At 37.0% G+C, this 26,756-nt stretch overlaps 1 protein-coding gene across 1 annotated transcript in view; it reads left to right on the top strand.

Annotated features, from left to right (window-relative positions):
* Positions 1-7,097: 7,097 nt before the first annotated feature.
* Positions 7,098-26,756, top strand: part of LOC114905828 (fibronectin type III domain containing protein 3C1-like) — a 46,181-nt gene continuing 26,522 nt past the window's right edge. Inside the window, 15 exon segments of the mRNA XM_029240197.1 lie at positions 7,098-7,773; positions 8,784-8,838; positions 10,518-10,662; positions 11,203-11,256; positions 11,369-11,490; positions 11,575-11,749; positions 12,547-12,633; positions 12,866-13,004; positions 13,630-13,698; positions 14,120-14,152; positions 14,155-14,240; positions 14,367-14,472; positions 15,042-15,136; positions 15,356-15,469; positions 16,496-16,645. Coding sequence (XP_029096030.1) covers positions 7,098-7,773; positions 8,784-8,838; positions 10,518-10,662; positions 11,203-11,256; positions 11,369-11,490; positions 11,575-11,749; positions 12,547-12,633; positions 12,866-13,004; positions 13,630-13,698; positions 14,120-14,152; positions 14,155-14,240; positions 14,367-14,472; positions 15,042-15,136; positions 15,356-15,469; positions 16,496-16,645 — 2,106 coding nt within the window.

Below are 26,756 nucleotides of genomic sequence, written 5' to 3'. Positions count from 1 at the left end.
AAGAATCAATAAACAATATAGAACATTTGTAATTATTTGATTCAGAGGAACAGAAAAGAAAAAGGAGTGTAGAAAGGTGACCAAAGCCTGAGGTATTTATGCAAACAATCAAGCAGACTAATATGTATTATAGGAGTCTGAGAAAAAGGAGAGAGAAAAATAAAGGAAGAGAGATTATTTGAGGAAATGATAAACAAAATTTCTCAAATTTGAGGAAAGATATGAATCTATAAATCCAAGAAGCTTAACAAACTCTAAGTAAAATAAACCCAAAGAAACCCACACCATGACATTATAATCAAACTTTCAAAAACCAAAGACAAAGATAATCTTGGAAGCAGCAAGAGAAATGTGACTCACCACTTTATGGGTTGCTCAATAATATTGTCAGTAGTTTTTTTTCGTCGGAAACCTTGGAGGCCAAAATACTGATATATTCGAAGTACATAAAGAAAAATACTGTCATCCAACAAATCTGAATCCAGTGAAACTCTTCTCCAAAAATGAGAAAGAAATTAAGACACTTCCAGATAAATAGAAACTGAGGGAGTTCATTACCACTACTATTTCAAGAAATGCTAAAGAGACTATTTCAGGTTGGGATTCAAAAAATGCTACACAATAACTTGAAGCCATGTGAAGAAATAAAGGTGTCAGTAAAGGTAAAAATATGGACAATTATATAAGCAATGTAGCTTTGTAACTCCACTTTTTATTTCCTAGATGATTTAAAAGAAAAAATTCATACAAAGTATAAGTCTATGCTTGGGGGAACACAATGTATAAAAAGTGTAATTTGTGACATCAGTAACTAAAAGAGGCTGGTAATGGAGATATATAGGAGTAGAGTTTGTGTATGCTATTGAAGTTAAGCTGGTATGAACTCAAATTAAACTGTTGTAACTTTAGGACATTAAACGTTATCCCTATGGTAACCACAAAGAAAATCGCTATTGAATACATATAAAAGGAAATTAGAAGGGAATTTAAATGTATCACTGTAAAAATTGAACTAAATACAAAAGATGGCAACCAAGGATATAATGGACAAAAACAGTAGAAAGCATATAGCAAATAACCAAACTGCAGAAGCAAGTCACTCTTTACCAGTACTTACTTTACATGTCAATAGACTTAACTCTCCAATCAATAAAAATTGGCGGAATAGATTAAAGAAAAACAAAGTCCAACTATATGCTTTCTACAAAAGACTCATTTAAGATCTAAAGACAAAAATAGGTTGAAAGTAAACGTACATAAAATAATACTCCACATAAACAGTAACCAAAAGAGAGCTGAGGGAGCTGTGCCATTTTCAGACAAAATATACTTTAAAGTTTACATGGAACAAAGGACATTGTTAATTAACAAAAGTTTCAATAAAGAAGGAACAAATAACAATTATAAATATTTATGCACCTAATAACAAACTCCCAAACTTTGTTCAACAAAATTGACAGAAGGCAAAAATGCACAGTTCGAAATAATAGTTGAGGACCTCAACAACCCACTTTCAATAATTCTTAGACCAAGAAGACATAAGATAAGTAAGGAAATAAAGGACTTGAAAAAATGCCAACTTCTAAAAGACATATACAGAACACTCTACAGAACAGCAACAGAATGCACATTCTTTTGAAGTGCACATGGGACATTTTCTAGGATAGACCAAACGTTAGGCCACAAAAAAGCCTCAAAAGATTTTTTTTTAAATAGATATGATACAAACTATCTTCTCTAGCCACTACAGGATGAAGTTAGAAATCAAGAACAGGGAAAAAATGGAAATTTCACAATATGTGGAAGTTAAGCAACAGTTGTCTTAAACAAGTCAATGATGAAATCAAAAGTAAAATTAAAAATGCATAGAGACTAATGAAAATGAAAATACAACATATCAAAACTTGTAGGATGCAGTAAAATCAATGCTAAGAGGGAAATTTATAAGCTGTCAAATTCTTATATCACAAGAAAGAAATAAATCAATAAGGTAACTTTACAACTTAAAGAACAAGAAAAAGGGAAACAAACCTGAACCTAGCAGAAGGAAGGAAATAATAATGGTTAGAGATGATATAATTTAAAAATAATAATAAAGAAAAGCAACAAAAACCCAAAGTTGATTTCTTTGAAAAGATTAAAAAATTGAATAAGCTTTATCTGGATTGACCAAGGAAAAGGCAGATAATTCAAATTTCTAAAATCAGAAATGAAAGTGATGACATTACTACCAATTCTAGAGAAACAAAACAGATTATACTATAGTACTATGAACAGTGGTATGCCAACAAATTGAGTAACAGAGATGAAATGGATAAATTCCTAAAAATTTGAAAGCTATCAAGCCTGAATTACAAAGAAACAGAATCTGAATAGAACTACAACTAATAAGACAGTTGAATCAGTAATCAAAACCTCCCAACAAGGAAAAGTCCTGGACCAGATGGCTTCACTGGTTAATTCTACCAAACACTTAAAGAAGAAATAAATAACACCAATTCTTCTCAAACTCAAAAATTGTAGAGGAGGGAACACTTCATAACTTATTCTATGAGGTCAGTATTACCCTGATACAGAAATCAGACAAAGACACTTCAAGAAAAGAAAACTAAAGACCAATATCCTTTTTGAAGGTTTATGTAAAAATCTTTGACAAAAATACAAACCAAATTCAGTAGCAGATTAAAGAATTATACACCATGATCAATTGGGATTTATTCCCATAATGCAATGATGGTTCAATATATGAAAATCTATCAATGTAATACACTACAACAGAACAACAGGTAAAAAAAACACACGGTCATCTCAAATGATGCAGAAAAAGCATTTGAAAAAATTCAAATTTTCATGATAAAAATACTCATCACTAGGAAGAGAAGAAAACTCTGAGAAAAAACCTCAAAATGGTTAAGGCCATATATTAAAAAACCTATAGCTAACATCATACTCAATGGTGAAAGACTGAAAGCTTTTCCTCTAAGATCAGGAAGAAGACAAGAATATCCACTTCTGCCACTTGTATTCAACATAGTATTGAAACTTTTAGCCAGAGAAATTAGGCAAGAAAAATAAATAACAAAATAAATCCAATTGAAAAGGAAGAAGTAAAATTATCTTTATTTGCAGGTAATATCTCATATGTAGAAGACCCCAGAGATGCCACAAGAAAACTGTTAGAACTAATAAATAAATTCAACAAAGTTGCATGATAAGAAATCAACACAAACATCAGTTGTGTTTCTATATACAAACAAGGAACATTTCAAAAGGGAAATTAAGAAAATGAATGCAGGTGACATCAGCAAGATGGAGGGCTAAGAGGCTCCAATGCTTGTACTTCCCCCTCAAAAAAATACAACAGGAACGGTAAATAAATAATCACAGACCAAAGAAAACTGCTCAAGGAAAGCTCTGGACAAGAAAAAAATGCAGCAAAAAAAACGCAGAACTCAAAAATCGAGGATGGTTGTGTAGAAAATTACAGGAAGTATTTTGCCTGCACCACCCCATCTGCCAGTTGGGAGCAGCTCAGTACCAGAGGGAATCCCTTCCAAGGAATTTCACCACACAGAGAGAAGGAAAACAGAACCCCAGCAAGCCTCACCATTGTGGACATTTGCAGCCTTTGTTACAGAGATCTCCTGCAGTCTTTTTTTTTAAGGGACTTTTTAGAAAATTTAATTTTGTTGATGGAACATTGGTTTATAACATTACATAAATTTCATGTGTACAACATTATATTTCTTCTTCTGCATACACTATACTGTGATCACCACCAAAAATTTACATCAGCATACAGTTGATCCCATTCACCCATTTCATCCTCCCCTCCACCCCTTCCCATCAGGTACCAGCACTCTCACCTCTGTATCTATGTGCTTGCTTTTGTTTGGTTTGTTTTGTTCATTTATTTTGGTATTTTGTTTTTTATATTCCACATATGAGTGAAATCATATGGTATTTGTCTTTCTTCATCTGGCTTATTTCACTTAGCATAATACTCTCAAGGTCGAACACGTTATTGCAAACGGCAAGATTTTATAATTTTTATGGCTGAGTAGTATATAATATATATATATATATATATGAGATATGATATACATATCATATCTTCTTTATCAATTCATCCATTGATGGACTCAGGTTGGCTATTGTAAATAATGCTGTGATGAACATAAGTGTGCATATACCTTTTTGAATTAGTGTTTTCATATTCTTTGGATAAATATCCAGAAATTCTGCCACAGTCTTTACTGATCCCAACTGATGGAGTGGCTTACAGTGCACCCTCTGCATCTACTCCCAGAGGCAGGAACTGTTGCTGAGGTGAGTCTTGACCTCAGGGACCCCAGTTGCTGCTGTGCCCTGCTCTCAGGGGTCTCTTACCACAGCACCTCACTATATATGAGACTGAAACTCCCACTGCTCATTGCCCACCTTTAGCCCCAGGTCACAGCTTTGTCCCATCACTCTCTGGGTGGCTTTGACTGCCCTGACTTCTGGCCCCAGGATCCCAAGTCATGATTTGGCTGCCATTATTTGAGTTATGCTGCAGCCACACTGAGCCCCACCAGCTGGGCTCCAGGTTACAGCTTTAAATGACAGTGCAAAGGGTGCTGCCACCACCCTGAGCACTACCCCCAAGTCCTAAGTCATGCTTGATCACCATTTTAAGGACTTTGCTACCACTGCCCTGAGCCCCACTCACCAAGTTCTGGGTAACAGTTTGAATCATCAATGCCACAGGTGCTGCTACTGCTGCTTGAGCCTCATCCCCTAGGTCCCAAGTCATGCTTTGACTGCCACTATTGGGGCCATCCTGCTGCCACCCTGAGTTCCATCCACAGGATTCCATGTCACAGCTATGGGATGGAATGCCAGGGATGCCAGGAATGCTGCCACTAGCCTGAGCCTCATCCCTTTGCAGATTAAGACTCTAACATGTCAATGCTGTCACTGGGCTGTTGTTGCCCGAGCTCCATCCTTATCCCTAATCAAGACTCTGAACCCTCATTTTCAGTGACATTACTGCTGACCTGAGTCATGTCCCCAGGTCCCAGGCCACATCTCTGACCCGTGATTGCTGAGACAGTGCTGTCACTGTCCTGAGCTGTCCCCCAGGTTTCAGGTCCTACCCCTGACCAGTCACTATTGGAACTGCCAAGTCCAAGGTCACAGCTCTGAACCGTCATGGCCAGGGCCATGATGCCTCTGTTTTGAGCCCAGTTCCCCAGGTTCTGACACACAGATTTAACAGGCTGCAATCAGAGATGTGCTGCAGCTATCCTGTGACTGTTCCCTGTGGTCAGAGCTGAAACTTTGACCCACTGTCACCAGGCTATGCTAGTACTGCACCCTACCCACCATTACGCCTTGTCATCCCAGGGCCTATGCCACTGTTGTACCCACCCCTTGCCTGCCAGAGTCACAGTGGTGAGACCCATGTAATAGTTCTATGGGATATTTGCACGTGTCCTCATGTTGGACATCAATGTCATAGCCACAGCAAGTGCACCTGTGCCCCAGAAACCAGGCACTGTGATAGTTTCACATGCACCTGACTCTAGGACTCCAGCTCCAATACTGCTCTGAGTGCCCTGAGTGCCAGCACACCAGATCAGGCACTAAGAAGGGTTCCCTTGGTTAGAACTTCCTTCCATAAAAAAAAGAAAGGAAAACAGGAACACCTCAGTAGCTCTCATATGCAAATATCCCAATAGCCTTACCTGCCACTGCCACGTGCAGATTTTCTGCAGTCTAGACGACAGAAGACCCCACAGTCTGGTCAATATCAATCTCAGCTGATGGAGTGTCATGGAGACTACACTACTGTGCCTTCTCAGGAGCCAATCATGCTGCATCTCATGCAGCCAATGACTTTTACAGTCACCTCCAGGTGAAAGATTTTCCTCCACTGAAGCCACTGGTTTAAGAGCACAGGATATAAATGTAAAACTTAGCAGGAAAAATGTTGATTTTTATGGATTCTAATATTCTGTTTTCCATCTTAGGTTGTAGAAGAAAATGGGATTCGAAAAATTAGCATTGTGCCTCAGACAATTGACTACCACATGACCATGTCTGCTCTTCTACAACAAGTATCACACTTCATTGCACCAACTTCTCCTTTGTATCCACAAGCCCCTCAACTGATGTATCCCTCAGCTCAAGGGGAATTTCCACCACCTTACATCCAAGAGCCTGTGTCACAGCAGCAGCCACCACCATTGCTGCCACCACCACTACCACCACTGCCACCAAGAGCAACAACATTTATATACCATGAGCAGCATCGTAGTATATAACTTTCTTAAACAGGAGATATTTTGAGTTTAAAATTAACAGCTTTGGGCAATTATTAAAATTAAAAAAGTAGAAGATAGTAACATTTCCATGAATGATTGCATTTCATGCATATATATTAGGATGGATGATAATATGTACTGGTTTGTGTCTTAGGCAAAATGTCCATAAACAGAATTTTCTATAACCCTTTTGTACTTTGATATAGCATGTGATTTATGATATTTATTTTACTGACTGGGTCTATAAAATCATATTGAAAAATCATAAACAATGTTTTCATTATTAATGCCGTACAGTGGGAATATAAAAGACACAGTCATCTTAGGACCTTAAAATTTGGAAGTGGAGTTACTCCCAAGGAAAACACTGTCTCTATTTGTTCATGTTTTTCTTTCTGTATATTTCAATACATAATACATACACACACACATACACCTCATATCTGTATTAAAGCAAAGTAGAAAAATTTTTTGAAGTAAAGCATGGTTTATCAGTGCTTTTTGGTGGTTTGAAACAAAGATTTAAAAGATTTTGAGATATGTAATTATTATAATTATTAAACAGCATTCCATTATCTCTTTTAGAAACCCATTCCCATGGAAGAGCAAATTATAACCATCTTGATGAAAGGGCTGCTAAAACGGGAGAATGTATGAAGAAAAAAATGAAAGAGCGCCAAACTGGTGGACACAAGGATGGCTGTATGATTACCGACACCTCATTGATTTTGAACAAAGTTAATGATTTTTCCAGTATTCCTGGTACTCCAAGCACTTACAGTGTAGACTATGCTCCAAGCACCTACACTTGACAGTACTTCAAGCACCTACACTGTGGACAACACTTCCAGCATTTACACTGTAGACAATGCTCCAAGTACCTACACTGTTGACAATACTCTGGGCACCTACACTGTGGACAATGTTCCATGCACCTACACTGCTGAAAATACTTTGAGCACCTACACTGTGAACAATGTTCTGAACATTTACACTGCTGACAATACTCCTAGTACTCACACTACTGACCACCCTCCAAGCACTTATATCATTGACAATACTCCCTACAATTCTTCCACTGACCATGCTCCTAATGCTTCCACCACAAACACTGCTCTGCACCCTTCCACCACTGATAATGGTGTTCAGAGCCCTTCCAGCACTAATTATGCCTCTGAGACTTCCACCTCTGACAGTACTCCCACACCATCACCTATTGACAGTACTCCAAGCTCTTCCATTTCTGACAATGTTCCCAACACTCCCATCTCTGAAAGTGCTCCCAGTACTTCTGCCACTGATGGTGCTCTCAATACAGCCAGTGCTGCCAGCACTTCCAATGCTGCTAGTGATTATGTTGAAACTAGTCATGGAAACAAATGGAGTGAAACGGAAAGCAGAGACATCAAACAGAAACCAGGTGGAAAACGAAGCAAGAGCCCATCATCAAATACTGCAGAAAAAGGTAAGGTGAGGAATTTGGTTGTGTCGACAATGAACAGACATCTTTTTTTTTTTTTGCGGTACGCAGGCCTCTCACTGCTGTGGCCTCTTCCGTTGTGGAGCACAGGCTCCGGACGCGCAGGCTCAGCGGCCATGGCTCACGGGCCCAGCCGCTCTGCGGCATGTGGGATCCTCCCGGACCGGGGCACGAACCCGTGTCCCCTGCATCGGCAGGCAGACTCTCAACCACTGTGCCTCCAGGGAAGCCCCGAACAGACATCTTAATGTTTACGAATCTCGGTACATTTTAAATATCTAAGTGCCATTTTCTGCTTCCATTTCCTCTTGTCTTCTTTGTACCCTTACCTCTAAATTCTTAACAAAACCACAAATTAAGCTGTCTTTTTAAATTATGGAGAAATGACCATCCTCATGCAAAATGTGTCAGGTATCTTACGTACACACCACATAATTTTTTCTAGTTGTCTGCCAGTAAAACATTGCAAATTACTCTACCATCCTAACAAGTTCACATGATTTTATTTAAATTGAGGACTTTGGTTCATCTTTTGTTAGAGCTTATTTAATAGTATACACTTTAGACTCCTCTCTTCTTTTAAAACTTTTAATGTAGGGCTTCATGGTAGAGTACACCTACGTACTTAGGACCATTTGCTCAGGAAGATGTAGCTGTGTGAACAAATAAATTGCATGATGCATGGTGTTTTTGAGGCTTTTCATATCAACACAAATTAAAATAAGCTAGCTAAAGACAAATCTGTATTATTACAGTGTGAAGAAGTTGCAGTGGTAAAATAAAATTTCACTTCTTATAGGTATATTAATTTGGCATGCAAATGAAGAATTTTGAACTATTAATATCACATTTTTGTATTTTTATAAAATGTGTTAAAGTTATCTAAACTTCAAGGAGAATTGTGCTTCTTTACAGTTGAATGTATAAGATTAAGATTATTACTTAGCTTTTAAATGTGTGTGAGGTCTGTTATAAACAAAGGTTTATATTCACAGCAATGAAGTTACATTTACTCTACTATCTACAACCATCCGTGGCCTATTTTGTCAGGTAAGAACTCCATCTTACACAACCTCCCCCATCCTGTAGCCAGGCAGACTCCCGAGTCTGTATCAGTTCACTACCTATATGATTCCTATAGTCAGCCTTGCTACTTGCCAGCAGAGTGGTCTTTCATTCAAGCTTCAAAACAACTCCCTACAAATCCAGCATTAGTTCACCTTCTTTCATTTAAAACAGGTAAAAGGGTGATTTGGGAGCCATTATTTGCAAGCATACAGCTTCATTCAGCTGGAAAAATTTTTATAATTAGCTCCTAAGAAATGTATCTGGTGGCTGTATCAATGTACATGCCCACCAACAGTGAAAGAGGGTTCCCTTTTCTCCACACCCTCTCCAGCATTTGTTGTTTGTAGATTTTTTGATGATGGCCATTCTGACCAGTGTGAGGCGACACCTCATTGTAAGTTTGATTTGTGTTTCTCTAATAATTAGTGATGTTGAGCATCTTTTCATGTGTCTCTTGGCCATCTTTATGTCTTCTTTGGTGAAATGTCTGTTTAGGTCTTCTGCCCATTTTTTGATTGGGTTGTTTGTTTTTTTTTGATATTGAGCTGCATGAGTTGTTTATATATTTAGGAGATTAATCCTTTGTCAGCTGCTTCATTTACAAATATTTTCTCCCATTCTGAGGGCTGTCTTTTCATATTGTTTATGGTTTCCTTTGCTGTGCAAAAGCTTTTAAATTTCATTAGGTCCTATTTGTTTATTTTTGTATTTATTTTCATTACTCTAGGAGATGAGTCAAAAAAGATCTTGCTGTGGTTTATGTCAAAGAGTGTTTTTCAAAGAGTGTTTTTTCCTATGTTTTCCTCTAAGAGTTTTATAGTGTCCAGTGATACAACCACTATGGAGAACAGTATGGAAGTTCCTTAAAAAACTAAAAATAGAACTACCATATGACCCAGCAATCCCACTACTGGGCATATACCCTGAGAAGACCATAATTCAAAAGGACACGTACCCCAATGTTCATTGCAGCACTATTTACAATAGAGAGGACATGGATATTTACAATAGCCAGGACATGGAAACAACTAAATGTCCAATGACAGATGAATGGATAAAGAAGATGTGGTACATATATACAATGGAATATTATTCATCCATAAAAAGGAACGAAATTGGGTCATTTGTAGAGATGTGGATGGACCTAGAGTTTGTCATACGGAGTGAAGTAAGCCAGAAAGAGAAAAGCAAATATTGTATATTAACAATATATGGAACTTATATATGCGGAATCTAGAAAAATGGTACAGATGAACTTATTTGCAGGGCAGGAATAGAGATATAGACGTAGAGAACGGACATGTGGACACAGGGTGGGGAAGGGGAGGGTGGGAAGAACTGGGAGATTAGGATTGACATATAAACACTCCCATGCGGAAAATAGGTAGCTACTGGGAACATGCTATAGAGCACAGGAAGCTCAGCTCAGTGCTCTGTGATGACCCAGATGGGTGGGATGGGGGGTGAGGGGTGGGAGGGAGGTCCAGGAGGGAGGGTACATATAGCTGATTCACTTCACTGTACAGCAGAAACTAACACAACATTGTAAAGCAATTATACTGCAATTAAAAAAAAAAGAAATGTATCTAGAAACTCAAGAATGCAATTTACTACAAATGTTAGGATACATATTTGAAAGCTTACAGCAATTGTTATTACAGTTTTAGAATTACAATTATAAGAGGCTCAGCACACAGAACTGTGTCTGAAGTGGTTAGCTTCACAACTCCAGGCTGCAAACCAGACCCTCCACTTACATCCAAACTGATTAACCGATCCAAGAGCAGCCTGAATTTACAGTGGAAAGTAAGGATTTTTATTGCCAAAAGCACCTCAAAATGTCTTTTAATTTTAAAACATTCTTTCTACTTTGTCTTGAATTTTAAATATGAAATTTTGCATGTCTCATTTGACTTATTTCCCTAGCACTTTTCCTTCTCCATAATCATCTTTCTCTTCTTTCTGTCTATATCAAGCACCAAGTAAACTAAGAAATGTCAATCAGAATTTCAATAATTAATGAAAATTGAAATGTCAATTTCTACAACCTAAATTTGTTTATAATTGTGGTTACCGATAAGTCTACCTCTCAATTTACTTAAGTACTAACTTTCTTCATTGCATAAAATTTGGGAAACACAACAAAACATAAAATTTGGCATGTCCTATAGACTGTAAAAAGTGCATTTTAACTTTAAAATCTGGATTGCTTCAAAAATAAATTGTAAGCAGATTAATTACATATATTATATAAATACTTATATGTGTATATATGTGTATATATATGTGTATATATATACGGTGTAAAAACAGCTCATCATAATTTTATCTTTCTGATATCTTTAGCGTTCCAATGATAATGGTTCCAAAATAAATAGCTTCCTTTTGGAATGGGATGAGGTAAGCAGTTTTATTTTTTAAAAGCACTAATTTGTAAATGATTATTAATATTATGGATTTTTGTTATTTGTAGCATTTTATAATATTCTAATATTTTGTGTATATTATTAAGGGCAAAGGTGAAGACTTCAAAAGTTGCTATATAGGTACCATGAAACAGCACAAGATCCTTAAACTGAATGCTTCTACAAAATATTCATTCAGATTAGCTGCCAAAAATAACTTTGGCTTGAGGTACATTGATTTACTGCAATATTTTAAAGTCTATACTTCAATAAGAACCTGAAACTAATTTTCCCATCTTCATTTACTTTTCAGTGATTTCAGTGAAATAGCAGTCTTCCATACATCAGGAACTATGCCTCCAACACCTTCACCCCCTAAGCTGAAAGAAGCAGGAATCTGTAATTTGTCACTAGAATGGTGTACCCCAACTACCACAAACCCGAATGACAGTCTTACTTATGTACTAGAAATGGAGGAAGCAGGATCTGTAAGTTTTCCTTTCATATGCTTTAGTCTTCAACTTCAGTCTTGGGTATATTTTATATGCATTTTACACTGAAAAAAAATTTAAATTTTATTAATTTAATTAACTTATTTTGAATCAAACTGCATGATTCCTGAGTCTCAGTGTTCTGGATGGGACCAATGTAGAGCCAAGGTTAGGCGGGCCTGTACAGGGAAATCTGAAGGTACGCAAGTCCCTACAAATTTGTTAGAAGCAGCAACAGCCACAACAGCAGAACAGAGACTCAGAGAAGTGTGTTAGTTCTTCAACTTTGGGCCTATCCTGGACAAACTTGCATGGTCACACAGATCTCCTACATACTTCTACCAGAGCAAGCCATTTCCTCATCTCCCTGGATTCCTGATGTGGGTGGTGAGCAAACTGTTTCATTCTATTCTGAACTTTCAAGTCTATACTGAATAGACTAGTCAACTTAAAAAGCAGCTGTAAATTTTATGTTATGTATATTTTACCACATTTTAAATAAAACAACATTTTAAATAAAACAACAAAATACCACATTTTAAATAAAACAACTACTTATACAAAACAACTGTTTTGTATAAGTAATACATTAAGTGCTTTCATATACATTATCTCATTACATCCTGAAAGAAGGAGCCCTTTAAAGTAGAAATTATCTCCACGTTTTTATATAGACAAACTGAAATTCAGAGAAACTAAGGGGTTTTCTAAGGACCACCCGATGGAAAATAAATTAAAGCTGGAACTTGAACCAGGCCTGCCTTATTCCTAAATTCATTGTCTTTCATTTCCAGGGGCTGGGTTTTAAACCTAAATACAATGAAGAAGACCTTTCATGCACTATAAGAAACCTTCAGAGAAGTACTACATACAAGTTCAGGGTATGTGGCTATAATTTATAAACTTGTATCATATTTTTAATATAAAAGTATACACTTTGCTAAAGATAAAAATGAGTGTCTTTTGGGGTTGAAATTAAAACTATTTTGTATTTAGTTCTCAGAAATTTTCAGTCAAATAACTTGCTTTACAGTGTTATTTGCAAACTGCACATTTTCAAATCAGGCATTTATTCCCAGTGGTCAACCAAAGTATTCTCTTTTACTCAAGCAGATCTTTGCCTACAATATGGAAGGAAAGAGCAACCCCAGTGGAGAAGTAAAATATACTACCTGTCCAGATAAGCCTGGATCCCCTAAAAAACCATATATGAAGGGAAAGATCCATGCACACAGAGTAAAAATTGGATGGGGTAAGTAATGCTTTTGTATTTAAAATTTACTCTCTCTGTCTAAATATAAACTATTGAGAAGGAATCTCCCTCTAATTGCCCTCAGCTTTATAAAATATTCTCTTAATCATTTGTATATGAAATATTTCACCATATAAATGTTTCATTGTAAACTATATTGTTTCTTCTAGTTCTCTATTGCTATGTCATTAACTCACACATGAACAAATTACTGAACTTTATATGAGCCTTTAAAATTATGGTTATTATAAGTATGACTATCTAATATAGAGGCCACACTTAGGACACATCAGTGAAACATATCAACTTGACAAGAAATTATATTTATACAAATTAATTTGCCTTTAAACTGGCAAAATCAACTTTAAGGTACATGCAATTAGTATTTTGTTCTCCTCCAAAGAGCTTTAAAATATTACTTAAATGCTTCATGTCCAATATTCTAATAATGCAATTTGATTATGTTTTTATGATCTGTATTAATATCTGAATATTAACATCTTGTTAAGTTTCATGTTTGCATTTTTTACCTCCATGAAAAAAATTTTAATTTATGAGATAACATTGCAGTGAAAGACTTTTAAGTTTACTCAAGAATAATTTTAATTTTATTCCTCTTTTTCAGAACCACCCAAAGATAATGGTGGGACATACATGTTAAGTTACAGTTTAGAAGTTAGTGAAAACTTGGATGGTAAGGCATCATGATTTTTAAGTTTTTATTTTGAAATAATTTTAAACTTACCTAGAAGTTGCAAAAATAGTATAGAGAATTCCCATGTATAACCTTCACTCCGCATCTCCTAATATTAATATCTTACATAACCATAGTGCAGTTATCAAAACCAGGAAATTGCCACTGGTACAATACTATTAACTAAACCCCAGAACTTACTTGGATTTCTCCAGCTTTGGGTAACAAATCATGTTTACTAACTGATCTTATGATTTTATGGTTAATTCTACAGGGAATATAATTATTTAACTATTGTTAATAGGTAATTGGACCACAGTTAATTTCCAAAATGGTATATACATGAGATAAGATTTATATACATGAGATAAGATTTATAAGCTACCTATAAATAAATTGCATAAATTTGCTTCTATCCCTTCAATGAATTTCTGGAACATAATCTACAGTGGAACTACAGGGAATTTCTATATGATCACCTGCAACCTGGTACTACATATAAACAGAGAGTCTTTTGCACTTCGCCTATAGGCCATAGCCAGGTGAGAAAAGAGAGAAGGAAAAATTTTTAAATTGAGGATTGAAATGAACTGTGTAATATTACTAAATGTTCTATAAAACCGAACTTGAATTCAGTATAGTCATAAGGTATTTTGTATTTCTCTTAGCCTTCAGATATATTGACTGTTCAAACACCTACTCTTTCTCCTGCATCTTGCCATCCTCCACCCTTGAATGGTAAAGTGCAGTCCAAAGAACCGAACATCCAATGTGGTGAGGCTTCTTGTGTGATTTGAATGACTGCACCTAAATTTCCTGTTTTGTAACTTCTGATTTTTATATATTAAATATTATTAAAGCAGAATAAATGGTTTTCTTTTATTACAAAATCAAATAATGTTTAGAAAATTATTTCTTGGTAATTAAACTCACAAAATTTTTAAATGTCTGGAAATTAAATTAAAAATTAACTGACACAGGGGCTTCCCTGGTGGCGCAGTGGTTGAGAGTCCGCCTGCCGATGCAGGGGACGCGGGTTCATGCCCCGGTCTGGGAAGATCCCACATGCCGCGGAGCGGCTGGGCCCGTGAGCCATGACTGCTGAGCCTGTGCGTCCGGAGCCTGTGCTCTGCAACGGGAGAGGCCACAACAGTGAGAGGCCCACGTACCGAAAAAAAAAAAAATTAACTGACACAAAATAGTATAATTTGAGTTTTTTGTTTCTTTAACATAAAGTAACTGTTATATGTTTTAACATATCTTCTTAAATTATATGGTATTTTTAAGTACCATCCTTAAAATCATTTGCAATTATTTTAAGTTTATTTTGTATATTTTTATAGACAATCCTCCTGCAAATGGAAACTCTGAAGCACTTGCAAATGTCAAAAAGGCAAACGGTAACCAAGATGATGCACAAGGGCACTCTGGCTCCAAAGTGAGATGCACAGTGAGTAAATTAATTCCTGAAGAATCCACAGTTTCTGGTTAAAATCAGGAAAATAACTCTGGGAAAGTTAAATTGTTCAGTTGACCATTTGTAGTTCATTTAACTTTGGATGAATATATGCTTCTACTTCCTGTCAAAGTAGGGAGTGACCATGCCTGCACAATCATTTGTGTGTTTGATTCCTTGTTTGCTTGTGTTTATTTGTAGTTTGGATCTCATTCAATGACGTGGGAAACTGCTCCAGTCCCAAGCCCTCCTTCTCAATGTGGTACACCTGTGCTAACCTGCAAGGGTCCAACCTGTGTTGTTTTTAGTTGGGAAGTATGTTATCAGTTTATTAATTTTGGTGATATAAAAGCACAGTAATTGGTTTAGAAATGGTTTTGAAAGTTTAGAACTCCCTAAGGAGTCAGAGTCTAGATTAGGGTTCCATAAATCTTGGACCATGGTTTTAGAATACACCTAAGACCTGTTACTAGTGCAATTAAGATGGCTAAGGCTATGGTAAACCTGCTTTCCAGATCTTGTAATTTTGGAGGATAATAAATTTAGAAAACCAAAGAGACAATCAATATGCAACTAATTGAATTTTTAAAACTAAAACAAGAGATAATAAAATTAAATCAATTTATAGAATTAGTATTTTTTTAAAGCTTCATTGGGAAATCTCTGGTAGTATGTTTGCATATAAATACAGTATGACACATAAGAAATGTGACTATGAGGTAATGAAAAATTTTTTAAATTTACATCCATTTGAATATATTCCCATTCAAAATAATCAAGCTCAAAAAGAATTGGCCTAGTTATTAAGCCACCTAAGTATCTTTGAATTTTTCGTCCTTTTTTCCCAGATTCTAGCAGAGGGTTTTTAGCATTAACAGAAAACCTTTAGTCTGATAATAATAATAAGTGATTACCTATAATGGAAGAGAATGTAAAAAAAGAATATATATATACATATATATATATAACTGAATCACTTCACACCTGAAAGTAATACAACATTGTAAATCAACTATATTTCAGTAAAAATTTAAAAAATAATAATAAGTGATTGATCTGATTACACCACTGTACAAAAGCCAGAGAGTACTGGAGTTTATGTTTGATCCCACTAGTATGTGGGATTAGCCAATCCTTTCTCTTAATTTTATTTGAGCCTTTTAATGTGAATTATAGTGTTCAGCCTTATGTTTAATTATTTCTACACTTGTCTATATCTCATTACATTTAATAGATTATAAGCTTTGACACTGAAAGGATCATACTGTAACTTTCCACAGTATTGAGTATAGTGACTACTTATAGAAAGAACTCAACTTTTATGTTTGTTGCATTTTTCAGATTCCCGTATGTAATGGTGCTGAAATCACTGATTACAGACTAGAGTGGGGACAAATTGAAGATTCGATGCACTTGATTTACACTGGCCCTTGCCTGAGCTCTGAAGTTAAAGGTCTCATTCCTGCAACTATGTATTTTTGCAGAGTTCCGGTAATCCTAACAGTTCTTTCAATGTAAACAAGATGTCAGCTATTAATTAATCTATGCTATCCACATTCATAGTATACCATTTCCAATGTAGAGACTGGAAGAGAGTCACAGACTTCCAAATATTAAATATTCCTCATATTCAACAACAATATTCTGAGCTCCTTCACCTGGCTTTTAAAGCCCCACATAATCTTGCACCTACTTTCTATTCCAACTTGATCTGCCATTATTTTCTCTACAGTTCTCTGTTTCCCAAATTTCCCTGAACCTAACAATCACTTGAAATGCTTGTATAAAACACTGAATTCCACACCTCCACTCAGACCTATTGAATCAAATTTTCTAATCCAGAGACTTGCTAATCTGTATATTTTAAAAGCACCCAAAGTGATAATTATCATTAATTAGGAAAAAGTGCATAAACTATTTCAAACAAACAAGTCTACTCTACCGCCACGCCAAGTATGCTTTGTACATTCGTTCATACTGGTTGTCTGCCAATCTTCTCCTATAAAACCAAGCTTCTGCATGAATGCTTCCCTGAAAACCTTAGGTGGAAGTGATCCCTTCATCTTCTACAAGAATTATAAAACTTTAAGGTATGAGGGGACAGCCTACATTTAGAATAACCTGATATGTTGTCTCTATAAAGTTAAGCCATCAAATCCTAGAAGCCCTAATACTGGGCACCTGAGCTGCATCTCCCAGATTACCTTTTATAACTGGAAGGTGCTTTTTAAAAAAATAATCCTTTAAGGCTTCCCTGGTGGCGCAGTGGTTGAGAGTCCGCCTGCCGATGCAGGGCACACAGGTTCGTGCCCTGGTCTAGGAAGATCCCACATGCCACAGAGCTGCTGGGCCCGTGAGCCATGGCTGCTGATCCTGCACGTACGGAGCCTGTGCTCCGCAGTGGGAGAAGCCACAGCAGTGAGAGGCCCGTGTACCACAAAAATAAAATAATAATAATAATAATCCTTTGTCATATTTTTGGGTGCCTCTATTTTTTGGATTGGAAAAATGCTCTCACAGTATATATTTATTAGACAGCCACTGCAATAGTTCAAAGGATAGAAGAGTTTGTGAATATTGAGGCTGCTGCAATGGGAATGCTGAAACATTAATGAATTTGAAAGATATTAGAGAGGTAAAAATCAATGGAATAGCTTCTGGCCAAGACAGAGTATCCCCATACCTCCCAGGTCCTCCCTCTTACAACTAAAAAGTCCTGAGCATAACACAACAAGAAAGCATAGGAAGACTCTGAATGGTGGAAAGAAAGAAAAATTGAAAGAAAAAAAAAATCCTGGGGAACTCACAACTTGAGGAACATCACAGTGGTGAGCCCCTGGGCTCCCTTATTGTCTCCCATATATCCCAAAAAGGGTGTGAGAGAAGCCTCCAACTCAAAATTTCCATTAGGGACAGACAGTAAAAAAAAAACTCCAAGAAAAGCCTGTTTCCCCCACCCCCAGGAAAATGATTGGCAAAATGGTAGCCTAACAATAGAAAATGTTTTAGTCAATACTCACCTTACTCCAGCCAAACATCAACAGTAAAACCACACACACCCCTGTCCTTCCCCACCCCTGAAATTTCAACAGTCCGAATGTGAAGCTGACCATCCAATTCACCACATAACCAGGCAACATGCTCCAATTTCCCTAGCCAGAGGTATCAGTTTTCGCAGGGCTAAGCAGGGAATTAATCTTCCATCTCTGCTCCCATTCCCCTGCAAACTGGTGTCAGTATGGCCAAGCAGGGAGCTTACAGCCTTCCATACCTCTCTGATAGAAGCAGGCAGCAGCACTCTAATTCCCCTGTAAGGGTAGTGTTGGCAAGCTCAACCTCCACCCCCCACCCAGCAGCAACAGACTGAACAAAATGGTATGATTCAGGCTAGTTAGCACTCTACTTTCCTTCTGCTCCTGTGTCAGTGAGGCCCAGTAAGTAGCTGAACTTACATGTCCACCAACCAGCACTGAGACTGAAAGATGATATGGGAAGAAGAGCTAGTCAGCACTCAGGTCCCCCCTTCGCCTGCTGTCAGTAGGGTCCAGTGGAGAGCTCAGCCCCCACCTCTTCTCAGCTATCAAAGAGTCAGATCTAGGTGTTGAGAGGCTATGCTACTTGGTACCTCAGTCTCCCCACTCCCTTCCCTTGGTGTCATTAAGACCCAGCTGGGAACTGAGCTTACACTTCCACCCTGAAAGAATAGAGGTGTTAGTCCTGTATTTCCCCCCTCCATGGTATCAGCACAACCCAATGAGGAGCTGAGCTTATACCCACACTCAGAGACAGTGATGCAGTATAAACAGTTGCCCTGTTTTTGCTGGAAAGAAATCAAGGGTCATAGACAGGAACTGAACTTCCACCCTACCCAAACTTTGCACTATACCTCTAGAAGGATACTGCCTACTAAAAAATTATTAAATAAGATCCAGAGTCTCATAGTATAATATTCAAAATGTCCAGAATAAATAATCATTTGTCATAACAAGAACCAGGAAAATCACAACTTGAATGACAATAAACAATCAACAGACTCTGTGAGGTAAGTCGGAGGTTTGAATTATCTGACAAGGATTTAAGGAGCCATCAAAAACTATTCCAACAAGCAATTTTGAGTTTTCCTGAAACAAATGAAAAAATATTAAAAATCTCAGCAAAGAAATAGAAGTTATAGAAGAAAACCAAATGGAAATTATAGAACTCAACAATACAATAACCAAAATAAAAACCTGAACTGGATGGGCTTAATAGTAGAGTGGAGATGACAAAAGATAGAGTCAGTGAATTTGAGGACAAATTAATAAAATTTACCCACTCTGAACACCAGGAAGGATTTAGAAAAAAAAGAAAAAATGAACAGTTTCAGAGATATATGGGACAATAGCAAAATACCTAATGTTCATATCATTAGATCCCAGAAAGAGAAAAGAGAAAGAGTGGGAATGAAAAATTATCCAGAAAATAATAAAATCTTCCCAATTTGGGGGAAAACATAAACCAAAAGATTTAAAAAGCTGAGCACATCCAAAATAAGATAAACCTGAAGAAACGCACACCACCAAGTCACATCATAACTAAATTCTGGAAACAAAAGACAAAGAAAAATATCTTGAAAGTACCCAGAGAGAAATGGTACATTATTTATAGGTGAACATCAATTCAAATGACAAAAGATACCTCATCTGAAACCATGGAGGCCAGAAAAAAGTGGCACAACATTTTTCAAGTACTGATAGGCATTAACTGTCAACTGCAAACTATATCCAGCAAAAATATTCTTCAGGAATGAAAAAGAAATAAGAACATTCTCAGATGAAGGAAAACTAAGAATGTGTTCCCAGCAAAACTACTCTTAAAAAATAGCTACAGAAAGTACTCTAAATAAAAAGGAAATGATAACAGAAGAAGGTTTGGAACTTCAGGAAATAAATAACATTGGGGTCCTGGCTCAAGATGGTGACATATAAGGCTCACCTCCTCCCCCAGACACACCAAAACTATAGCTACACAAGGAGCAATCCCTTCTGAAAGAAGTCTAGAAACTAGTTGAGTGACTAATAAACACTGGGCAAACGAAAAAAAAATAAACCCACATCAAAATGGATAGGAAAAGCTGAGATACACTCTCAGCATGAACCTCGTATCCAGCACAGCAATACACAATTGGAGGGAATTTAGAATTCCCAGCTTCTCCCTGAGCAGTGAAGAGTTTTGACCCAACATGTCACACCCCAACTTTTAAGACTTCCAACTAATGGATGGGTCTCCAAAACACCTAGCTATGAAAGCCAATGGGACATGCATCCACAAGACCTACAAGACTATAGCAAACAAAGAAAGAGTTCTTAATGGACTTGTGAGGACTCACAGTGGCTACCCACTTAAGGCCAAACCCAGAGGCAACAGAGAGAAATGCCAGTCTCTCAGTCTTTCCCTGAAAGATGGCTATTTGCATACTTTTAACCTTATACACTGAGGGTCAGGCTACCAATTTAGCACACATATAAGGGCCAACTGCGATAACCCTGTGCCCCACTCCATGTCAGCACTTTCTCCCTGAAAGGACATTGTGCACACATCTGGCATCCCAGCATTTGTGGCTATCACCCAGAGGATGCAACACTTAATTTCCTGGCTCTAGTGGCCAGTGAAGTTTGCCGTTGCAGGCTCTAGAGTAGCGTAAAAAAGAAAGAAATCCTTTCAACTGGCTATACTCCCAGGGATCGGCATAGATTCAAAAGTCAGAAATGCCCATCTCCCAGTCTATCCCTGAAAGAGGTCTATGTGCATATCTTAAAGGCTACAGCCTGAGGATCCAGCTTCCAATCATCCCGAATCTAGGGGCTGACAGAGATCCTCCCCTTTGAGACACTGACACACCTTGGCACACCCTCAACTACTGAGAACCACTATGAATAAAGATGGTGGCTTGCACAATCACCAATATCGGAGAGAAAACCAAGAGTTAGGGTGAGGCCAAATGATGAATTTCATCTTCTACATGAGGCCACTCCTTCAAAACTGGGAGAGGGGGCTATTTATCTAATATACAGAAACCAGCACAGAGAGTCAAGGAAAATGAAGAAACAGAGGAACATTTTCCAAACAAAAGAACAAGATAGGGCTTCCCTGGTGGCGCAGTGATTGAGAGTCCGCCTGCCAATGCAGGGGACACGGGTTCATGCCCTGGTCCAGGAAGATCCCACATGCCGCAGAGCAGCTGGGCCCGTGAGCCATGGCTGCTGAGCCTGCACGTCCAGAACCTGTGCTCCACAACAGGAGAGGCCACAGCAGTGAGAGGCCCGCATACCACACACACACACAAAAAGAACAAGATAAAACTCCAGAAATAGCACTTAATAAAATGGAGATAAATTATTTACCTGATAAATAGTTCAAAATAATAGTCATAAAGATGCTCACCAAGGTCAGGAAAACAATGCATGAACAAAGTGAGAATTTCAACAAAGAGATACAAAGTTTAAAAGTACCAAGCAAGAAGAACTACAATACTGCGGCCTGTGGAACAAAAACCACATTCACAGAAAGATAGACAAGATGAAAAGGCAGAGGTCTATGTACCAGATGCAGGAACAAGATAAAACCCCAGAAAAACAACTAAATGAAGTGGAGATAGGCAATCTTCCAGAAAAAGAATTCACAATAATGATAGTAAAGATGATGCAGGACCTTGGAAAAAGAATGGAGGCAAAGATCAAGAAGATGCAAGAAATGTTTAACAAAGACCTAGAGGAATTAAAGAACAAACAAGCAGAGATGAACAATACAATAACTGAAATGAAAAATACACTAGAAGGAATCAATAGCAGAATAACTGAGGCAGAAGAACGGATAAGTGACCTAGAAGACAGAATGGTGGAATTAACTGCTGCGGAACAGAATAAAGGAAAAAGAATGAAAAGAAATTAAGACACCCTAAGAGACCTCTGAGACAACATTAAATGCAGCAACGTTTGCATTATAGGGGTCCCAGAAGGAGAAGAGAGAGAGAAAGGACCAGAGAAAATATTTGAAGAGATTATGGTCAAAAACTTCCCTAACATGGGAAAAGAAACAGCCACCCAAGTCCAGGAAGTGCAGAGAGACCCATACAAGATAAACCCAAGGAGAAACATGCCGAGACACATAGTAATCAAATTGTCAAAAATTAAAGACAAAGAAAAATTATTGAAAGCAGCAAGAGAAAAATGACAAATAACATACAAGGGAACTCCCATAAGGTTAACAGCTGATTTCTCAGCAAAAACTCTACAAGCCAGATGGGAGTGGCATGATATACTTAAAGTGATGAAACGGAAAAACCTACAACCAAGATTACTCTACCTGGCAAAGATCTCACTCAGATTCGATAGAGAAATCAAAAGCTTTACAGACAAGCAAAACCTAAGAGAATTCAGCACCACCAAACCAGCTCCACAACAAATGCTAAAGGAACTTCTCTAAGTTCAAAACACAAGAGAAGAAAAGGACCTACAAAAACAAACCCAAAATGATTAAGAAAATGGTAATAGGAACATACATATCGATAATTACCTTAAACGTGAATGGATTAAATGCTCCAACCAAAAGACACAGGCTTGATGAATGGATACAAAAACAAGACCCATATATATGCTGTCTACAAGAGACCCACTTCAGGCCTAGGGACACATACAGACTGAAAGTGAGGGGATGGAAAAAGATATTCCATGCAAACGGAAATCAAAAGAAAGCTGGAGTAGCAATACTCATATCAGATAAAATAGACTTTAAAATAAAGATTGTTACAAGAGACAAGGAAGGACACTACATAATGATTAAGGGATCAATCCAAGAAGAAGATATAACAATTATAAATATATATGTACCCAACATAGGAGCACCTCAATACATAAAGCAACTGCTAACAGCTATGAAAGAGGAAGTCAACAGTAACACAGTAATATTGAGGGACTTCAACACCTCACTTATACCAATGGACAGATCATCCAAAATGAAAATAAATAAGAAAACAGAAGCTTTAAATTACAAAATAGACCACATAGATGTACTTGATACTTATAGGACATTCCATCCAAAAACAGCAGATTACACTTTCTTCTCAAGTGTTCACGGAACACTCTCCAGGATAGATCACATCTTGGGTCACAAATCAAGCCCCAGTAAATTTAAGAAAATTGAAATCATATCAAGCATCTTTTCTGACCACAGCACTATGAGATTAGAAATGAATTACCTGGGAAAAAAACATAAAAAACACGAACACATGGAGGTTAAACAATACATTACTAAATAACCAAGAGATCACTGAAGAAATCAAAAAGGAAATCAAAAAATACCAAAAGGTAAATGACAATGAAAACACGATGATCTAAAACCTATGGGATGCAGCAAAAGCTGTTCTAAAAGGGAAGTTTATAACTATGAAAGCCTACCTCAAGAAACAAGAAAAATCTCAAATAAACAGTCTAACCTTACACCTAAAGGAACTAGAGAAAGAAGAACAAACAAAACCCAAAGTTAGCAGAAGGAAAGATATCATAATGATCAGAGCAGAAATAAATGAATTAGAAACAAAGAAAACAATAGCAAAGATCAATAAAACTAAAAGCTGATTCTCTGAGAAGATAAACAAAATTGATAAACCATTAGCCAGACTCATCAAGAAAAAGAGGGAGAGGACTCAAATCAATAAAATTAGAAATGAAAAAGGAGAAGTTACAACAGACAGCACAGAAATACAAAGCATCCTACAAGACTACTACAAGCAACTCTATGCCAATAAAATGGACAACCTGGAAGAAATGGACAAATTCTTAGAAAGGTATAACCTTCCAAGACTGAACTGGGAAGAAACAGAAAATATGAACAGACCAATAACAAGTAATGAAATTGAAACTGTGATTAAAAATCTTCCAACAAACAAAAGTCCAGGACCAGATGGCTTCACAGGTGGATTCCCTCAAACATTTAGAGAAGAGCTAACACCCATCCTTCTCAAACTCTTCCCAAAAACTGTGGAGGAAGGAACACTCCCAAACAAATTCTATGAGGCCACCATCACCTTGATACCAAAACCAGACAAAGATACTACAAAAAAAGAAAATTACAGACCAATTTCACTGATGGATATAAATTCAAAAATCCTCAACAAAATACGAGCAAACAACACATAAAAGGATCATACACCATGATCAAGTGGGATTTATCCCAGGGATGCAAGGATTCTTCAATATATGCAAATCAATCAATGTGATAAACCATATTAACAAATTAAAAAATAAAAACCATATGATCATCACAAGAGATACAGAAAAAGCTTTTGACAAAATTCAACACCCATTTATGGTAAAAACTCTCCAGAAAGTTGACATAGAGGGAACCTACCTCAACATAATAAAGGCCATATGTGACAAAACCACAGCAAACATCATTCTCAATGGTGAAAAACTGAAAGCATTTCCTCTAAGATCAGGAACAAGACAAGGATGTCCACTCTCACCACTCTTATTCAACATAGTTTTGGAAGTCCTAGCCATGGCAATCAGAGAAGAAAAAGAAATAAAAGGAACAAAAGTCAGAAAAGAAGAAGTAAAGCTGTCACTGTTTGCAGATGACATGATACTATACATAGAGAATCCTAAAGATGCTACCAGAAAACTACTAGAGCTAATCAATGAATTTGGTAAAGTAACAGGATACAAAATTAATGCACAGAAGTCTCCTGCATTCCTATACACTAATAAAGAAAAATCTGAAAGAGAAATTAAGGAAACACTCCCATTTACCGTTGCAACAAAAAGCATAAAATACCTAGGAATAAATCTACCGAGGGAGACAAAAGACTGGTTTGCAGAAAACTATAAGACACTGATGAAAGAAATTAAAGATGATACCAACAGATGGAGAAATATACCATGTTCTTGCATTGGAAGAATCAATATTGTGAAAATTACTATACTACCCACAGTAATCTACAAATTTAATGCAATCCCTATCAAATTACCAATGGCATTTTTTACGAAACTAGAACAAAATTTCTTAAAATTTGGTTGGAGACACAAAAGACCCTGAATAGCCAAAGCAGTCTTGAGGGAAAAAAACGGAGCTGGAGAAATCAGAGTTCCTGACTTCAGACTATACTACAAAGCTACAGTAATCAAGACAATATGGTACTGGCACAAAAACAGAAACATAGATCAATGTAATGAGATAGAAAGCCCAGAGATAACCCCAGGCACCTATGGTCCATTAATCTATGGCAAAGGAGGCAAGTATACACAATGGAGAAAAGGCAGTCTCTTCAATAAGTGGTGCTGGGAAACCTGGGCAGCTACATGTAAAAGAATGAAATTAGAACACTCCCTAACATCATAAACAAAAATAAACTCAAAATGGATTAGAGACCTAAATGTAAGACCAGACACTTTAAAACTCTTAGAGGAAAACAGAGGAAGAACACTCTTGGACATAAATCACAGCAAGATCTTTTTTGATCCACCTCCTAGAGTAAAGGAAATAAAAACAAAAATAAACAAATGGGACCTAATGAAACTTAAAAGCTTTTGCACAGCAAAGGAAACCATAAACAAGTCGAAAAGACAACCCTCAAAATGGGGGGAAATATTTGCAAATTAATCAATAGACAAAGGATTAATCTCCAAAGTATATAAACAGCTCATGCAGCTCAGTATTAAAAAATAAACAACCCAATCCAAAAATGGGCAGAAGACCTAAATAGACATTTCTCCAAAGAAGACATACAGATGGCCAAGAAGCACATGAAAAGATGCTCCACATCACTAATTATTAGAGAAATGCAAATCAAAACTACAATGAGGTATCACCTCACACCAGTAAGAATGGGCATCATCAGAAAATCTGCAAACAACATATGCTGGAGCAGGTGGGGAGAAAAGGGAACCCTCTTGCACTGTTGGTGGGAATGTAAATTGATACAGCCACTATGGAGAACAGTATGGAGGTTCCTTACAAACTAAAACTAGAATTGCCATATGAACAAGAAATCCCACTACTGGGCATATACCCAGAGAAAACCATAATTCCAAAAGGTACATGCACTCCAATGTTCATTGCAGCACTATTTACAATAGCCAAGTTATGAGAGCAACCTAAATGCCCATCAACAGACGAATGGATAAAGAAGTTGTGGTACATATATACAATGGAATATTACTCAGCCATAAAAAGGAACAAAATTGGGTCATTTGTTGAGACGTGGATGGACCTAGAGACTGTCATACAGAGTGAAGTAAGTCAGAAAGAGATAAACAAATATCGTATATTAACACATATATGTGGAACCTAGAAAAATGGTACAGATGAACCAGTTTTCAGGACAGAAAGTGAAACACAGATATAGAGAACAAATGTATGGACACCAAGGAGGGAAGTGGCGGGGCAGTGGTGGTAGTGTTGTGATGAATTGGGCAATTGGGCTTGACATGTATACACTGATGTGTATAAAATTGATGACTAATAAGAACCTGCTGTATAAAAAAAATAAAATAAAATTCAAAAAAAATAAAAAAGAAAGAACACATGCTAATAGAAAAAATAATAGTACCAAGCAGAAATCACA

Source organism: Monodon monoceros, unplaced genomic scaffold (genome assembly GCF_005190385.1).
Source record: "Monodon monoceros isolate NGI ecotype Baffin Bay Population unplaced genomic scaffold, NGI_Narwhal_1 Super_Scaffold_22, whole genome shotgun sequence".
NCBI classification, from domain to species: Eukaryota; Metazoa; Chordata; class Mammalia; order Artiodactyla; family Monodontidae; genus Monodon; species Monodon monoceros.
This window is presented reverse-complemented; position numbering and strand designations above follow the sequence as displayed.